The sequence below is a fragment of the Egretta garzetta genome, unplaced genomic scaffold (assembly GCF_000687185.1).
Source record: "Egretta garzetta isolate BGI_Z169 unplaced genomic scaffold, ASM68718v1 scaffold68, whole genome shotgun sequence".
Taxonomy (NCBI): domain Eukaryota; kingdom Metazoa; phylum Chordata; class Aves; order Pelecaniformes; family Ardeidae; genus Egretta; species Egretta garzetta.
In genome coordinates, this window is record NW_009260774.1 from 1541234 (window position 1) to 1547313 (window position 6080).

General features: G+C 38.1%; 1 protein-coding gene across 1 annotated transcript in view; it reads left to right on the forward strand.

Moving 5' to 3' along the window:
* Positions 1-2764: 2764 nt before the first annotated feature.
* RAB21 (RAB21, member RAS oncogene family) overlaps positions 2765-6080 on the forward strand; it is a 17786-nt gene continuing 14470 nt past the window's right edge. The window contains exons 1-3 of the mRNA XM_035901669.1: positions 2765-2803; positions 5178-5237; positions 5421-5528. Of these exons, the coding sequence (XP_035757562.1) occupies positions 2780-2803; positions 5178-5237; positions 5421-5528 (192 nt within the window). The 5' untranslated portion in view covers positions 2765-2779. The remainder of the gene's footprint in view (positions 2804-5177; positions 5238-5420; positions 5529-6080) is intronic.

Here is a 6080-nt window from a genome sequence, read left to right on the forward strand (position 1 = left end):
CTCTCAACTCGTTTGCTTTTCTGTTCTGAGCCTCCTTAGCCACATATGCATCTTATTGATTGTAAAATACAATGTCATTGCTGTTGAATCTTACTGTACATCACGTGCGCTTGTGAAGCATTTTCTGTATTCTTGTTTTTTCTACCTCTTGCAGTTCTAGAAGAGAGTTTTAGTAAGTTTGTCCACTAGCAAATTAAAACATCCTTTAAAAAATAAGATAAACTAGCATATCTGATTAAACAATGAAGTGACATTTTTGCAAAACTTCCTTTTTTTAAAATAAGATTAAAGGCTTAATCCGATTGGGTGGCTTTGTTTCATGGCATCAGTTCCAAGTAGTGCACCAAATTACTTTTGTTCCAATAAAGCCAAAATTGGATAAATACTTAGCTCCTGATTCAGCAAAGTAGCCACAGTGATCAATCATATCAAAAGATCTCTAGAAACTGAGACAAGAGGCTCTCCATCCACAGTCATCTCTGACTTGGGGAAAAAGAAAGTACCACGTAGTGCTTTGCAACATGATTGCAACGAAAAGGGTGGTGAGACTGTGGCCTTCTGGAAACTTGTAGTGATGCTGGCTGGTGCTTCCTGCAGTGTGAGCCCAGTGATGGGGGGGGAAGTGCAGGAAGTCTTTGAACTGGTCAGTGTGAATCTCTCATGTAGTGTATATCTATGCTTTTCTATCTGAATTCTAATGCTTAAGTATTACTCTACTGCATCATCAACCTGTGTATGTCCAAATAGGGGAGCTTCTTTTGTGATGGTAACAGAAGGCTTGCTGTGGAAGGGAGCTGTTTCTCTTCTCTCTGTGTGCCCCTTCCCTACGCGCTAGCTAGAGGTAAATGGTGAACTGGAACTTCCTTTGAGGTTAGAAGGCTTCTGGGATGTGTTGCTGTAGTTATGTTAGCTTCAAGTCATGTACTTAAGATACCGATGACCTGCAAATTGAAATTAAGGTAGCTACTGATTCACAGAAGAAAGCATTTATCTAGAACAATGTGAAAAAGCTGATGCAGCGGAAAAGGTAGGGGGTTTTGCAAGCAATGAATACAATCCATAATCTGTTGCTGGACCTGGTGGGACAGTTAGAGTTAGTTCCCATTGATTGAAATACTGAGGGCAGTGCTCTTATCGATTTATAGCTTAGAATTATTTTATGAAGACATCAAGTGAACTGTGCTGAATTACTTCAATAATAAACCTACTGTTAAACTGTTTTTAAAAAAAAAAAATGGGTAGACACTTTCTGTTAGTGAGTCAAGACAAATACAACTTTTGTGTACCAATCTCTCAAATGCGTGGAAGACTGCAAAATATCCAACCCAAGAGAGCCACTGATGTGGTGCTAATCATAATATACCAATCCTGATTGCTTTGCTGGGTTTGCATAACCTAGAAAAGCTGTCTTGGCTGTCTAAGATAGCTGGGGGGACATGGGGAAGGAAGACCATGCAAGGAGGTTCAGTGCTGTATGCAGTGTTTGTATGCCTGGCTTGCCTCTGCTGAGGATGAAGCAGTCAAGGGGCAGGTGACATATGCCTGCTTTTATTCAGTGACTTTCAAGAGAATCTTTTTCCAGCTGGGTCTTCCTTGTCTTCTACTCCAGGCCCCTTTATCAGCTCCTAACAGGACCTGATGGACATGTGAAACTGAGCTCTTGGGAAGAAATAATTAAAAGAAAGAAAATACTTTCTATGGACACACAAAGAGAATGGGATTTTAGATCTTATAATTGCATTCTTTAGACCAGTTGTAAGAGACTAGAGTCAAAATACCAAAATTAGTAGCTTGCTTCAAAGAGCTCTTTGAGAGAACTTATCACGGAATTAACTGTGGTACTCTATCTGTGCGGTTTTGAAAGTACTAGCAAAAATGAATTGTCATAGTAATGGAAATAATATGGAAAGGAGTTACTGATTGTAAGTAGAGTGACAACTCAGACTTAAATCTGTAGTACTTAATTTGATAAGTTCTTGGGAGATTAGAAAAAATGTTGACTCTCTTCTATGTGTAATTACCCAACGCTGTCTAGACTGTACTGATTTCAAAGGCTTTGATGCTCTTGGCAGCTGTATTTTTTTCCTAAACTAGGTTCCTAAACTATCTTAAAACGGTAGTTAAGGCTCTTGCTTCCATGTTGGGTTCCCCCTACATTTCTAAAAACTGCATAGGCCTGCTGTTCACCTGATTGATGGTGGGTTTTTTTTTTTTTGCCCTCTAATCTCAGAGTCTTATCTTCTATAAGACAAATGGAACTTGCAAGGGGGTGGAAAGGTGTGTTAAAAGGTAGATATTAGATGATTTGTCTTTGGTACGTTTGCCACTGCACTGTAAAATATACTGATGGTAAATATGCCAAACTTGCCCATACCCATTAATTCAAGAACGAAGCCTGCTAACAGTAGTCTTGAAGTACATGAACGCAATGAAAAAGAATGAAGCATTTAATCTGTAACAGAGTATTTCTTGTAGCATGTTCCAAAGCCTTCTGTTCGTTACTAACCATGGCTACTTCAAATACCAGGTTCCACTCTTCTTATTGGGCAAGGTTTTTAGACAAACTTGCTTCTAGTCAGGAAATCTGATACAGGTTATTGTCTCTCCTTTTTTGGTTAGGGGCCCAAGACTTTAGGTGGACTGAAACCTAATTAGTTCAAACTAATCAAGTTTTAATGCAGATAGCAAGTACAACAGCCCATTGCAAAATACCCTTGGCCAGTCTCCTGTGATTTCTTTTTTTTTTTTTTTTCAGGAGATACTACAAAGCCTTACTTGAATGTATGGGTCTTCCAATCCTTGGGTATATAGGAAAGGAAATATTCTACTGTTAGTGCTTAAAGACAGTATTGCAACACAAGCTGTAGCAACCTGAAGGACTTAAGCAAAACTTATCTGTGGGAATAAGCCTACTTTAATATTTGCTCTGTCACATAGTAAAGCTGTCTGTGCTATTAATTGGGCCAGTATCTAAAGCCACAATGATACAACTCTATGGATACTGAGTTTTGTGGGTTTTTAAATACAAATTCTCTTTCTGTGAAGGATTTTTCTGCCTTTTGGTACAGAAATGTGATTCTCAAACACTTATGTGAAATTCATATCATCTGAGCAAATTTGATTGTCAGTGCTGTGACAAAAGCAAACAGTGCTCCGAACAGCCTTTGAGATTTACAATAGAATATCGAGTGCTGTAGTACAGCAGATCAATAAAATATTGTCAGGCAAGCTTGATTCATTGTGCCTAACTGTACCTTTTCTTACTGTGGTTCAAGTGTTGTTGGTGAATGAAAACTTCTGAAGTCACCTCTAAGCTTTTGGCTTTTAAACTCTGGTGTGGTAGAACAAATTATGATATGAAGGCTAGGCACTGATCAGATAATCCTTAGGGACAGCTAGCTGAAAGCTATAAGCTACTTTCTGCAGAGAGTTTTTGATTAAAGACTTCAAGTTTTCCTGATGTTTAAGATTTGCTACTCTGCTGTTAAGCTGTTTGTTATAAGTTAGCTAGAGTGTTAAATGCTTTTAACATACTGTCTGGAACTTTTTGTGAAGTTAACTTACGTGACCTTACTGTAGACTGAAGGGGGGTAGTGTTAATGCTTTAGCTATGTTGAGTACAGTGGTCTATGTCTGCTCTTGGAAAGCTTCTGTGTTTTTTCTCTATTCTCTGGTCTGTCTTCTCTCTATCTGTTGTGTATCAGACTTTGGGAAGCTTTGGGAGAAGGTACAGTTTACTTCAAAAAAAGAAGGAAAGGTTCTTCAATCATCTCACCTTGGGTCATAGGAGATGCCAGAGTTGATGTTAGGGAAGTACCTGAAGAGCAGAAGCTGCTCTAGCAGCTGAGTGTTGGATGACTTTAACTGTAATACAGGCAGCACTCCAGTGAGGCTCCTTCACAACAGTTTAGGCTGGCGTAAATTGAACTGCCACGGTCTTCTGCGTGTGTGCTGGTTGCTTGTGTAGTTAAGCAGCAAGCTGGTTCAAGCAGCTCATCTGGCCCATGATGCTTTCCACATACACATGACTTCAAGTCAGTTCAATGCCTGGTCAGTGCTCATACAGGTTGCTCATGTTGAGTTGCTACAGTCCAGCCTAAAATAATCTGGGATGAATGTATCATAAAATACCACTGAACACTTGCTTGTATCCAAATGCAAGTTGAGGTGAAGCTGAGAGGAAAACGAGTATAACTTAAATCAAAAGACAAAAGTTAACCCTTGGCAACTGAATTGTCTGATGTTAACCTGTTACTGCTAGTCTTCAGAATGGGGGGAGCAGGTTCCTAAAGTACCAACTCCTTCAGACCATGTCCTAGCATATTAAACTTGTATTAAATTATACCCCTTTTTAGCCAGTGAATTATATACACTTGGTAACAGAGGTGGTGTTTGAAAATGTGGATCATGCAGGCTGGGAGAAAAACATACTCTTGAGTTACTGAAATGCGACTAACCTTGCAGTATGCTCTGATCATGTAAAATGTTTTCAGAAGATAATGTAGTGGAATTATTAGACCAGATTGTACGCTTATTCTGAGGCTTTTCTTATCCTACCACTTGCTTTCCTTTTGTGTGTTAGCTGGGAATCATATCACCCCCAAACAAACCACACCACTGCCCAAAAAAAGCCCCCCCAAAAAGGATGAGGAGAGTTGTGGGCTCACTTCAGCAAGAAAAGGGAAAAGCTAAAGACAAGGAAACATGCAGAATACTAGTGTTCTGAGACTTTTAGTCAGAAACTCGAACCATTTTTATTTTTGTTCTAGCAGCATACTAATAGTGAACTACTTTGCCTAATTCCTGCAAATTAAAAATCTTGTCAGGCTGGTTCCTACCCAAAGCTCATATATTCTTGTGAAATGTTTTGAGTTCAGCTTAGGCTTATCAGTGTTCTGAATTCAGACTCTTTCCACACAATTCTGTTATCCTTCCCAAATCATTCAAAACAGCAGCAAAAACATGTAGTAAATGATTGGCTTAAGCCAAATTTATTTAGAATAGGCTCCTGGCAAACTGTAATGGAATTACTAACTGGCTCAGCCTTCTGGCTTAAAGAGTATTTTGATCCAGAAATCTGTCTTTTATTTATTCAGATGTTTTTATTAGTAAATTAATCTGAAGTCAAATGAGACATTTGTGTGTAAAACTTAACTCTAATCTGTTTTCCTTTCCAGGCATCTTTTCTTACAAAGAAGCTAAATATTGGTGGGAAAAGAGTAAACCTTGCAATATGGGTATGTTTACTTTTCTATTTTTCTTCCCCTAGCTAAATAGAGTATTTTCCTGAAAAATTACTTAGGTTTACTAGAGCTCAAATGTTAGGCACTTCTTAATAAAGTAAAATTTCAAAGTATTTGCAGTTTCTTTAAGTATTGTTTGCTTTGTCTTAAATGCTAACAGGTATATTTTAAATGCAGGATACAGCTGGTCAAGAAAGATTTCATGCATTGGGACCGATCTACTACAGGGATTCTAATGGAGCTATTCTAGTATATGATATAACAGATGAAGACTCTTTTCAAAAGGTACTGGACAGATTTTTACCTCTGCATGAGATGTAAACTGATTGAAAAATAATCTGTGATACGAGTGTGTAAATGGGAATCTTCTGTCTTCAGCAGTAGCCATGTGTGTTAGATCTGCAAATTTAGACCATATAATGGAAGTACGTCTTATTAGTATGCTTTTGAAGGCTGACTTTTTCAGTCTACTAAAATTCTAGCAAAGTTATTCAAAGAATACCAGAGAACTAGATGCATGAGTTACCTGTGACAGGCTATAAACATAAGCCAGTACTTGAGATAGTATGCCACACTGGTATCTACTGTATAAAACAAATTACTAAAATATATTAAGTGACATGACCTCTTCCAGAGCTGAGAACTCTGAAGTTGAAATATATGATAGTGGAAACATTGCTTTCTCAGTGATAATAGATATGTGGAATTCAATCCTCATCAAAACCTGAAATTACATGGCTAATTATTTTACAACAATATTAGTTAATCAGTCTGAGCAGGTGAGTTTTTTCCAACCCTGTGTCAAATCGGTGCTATTGCTCTACAGAATGTTCCAGC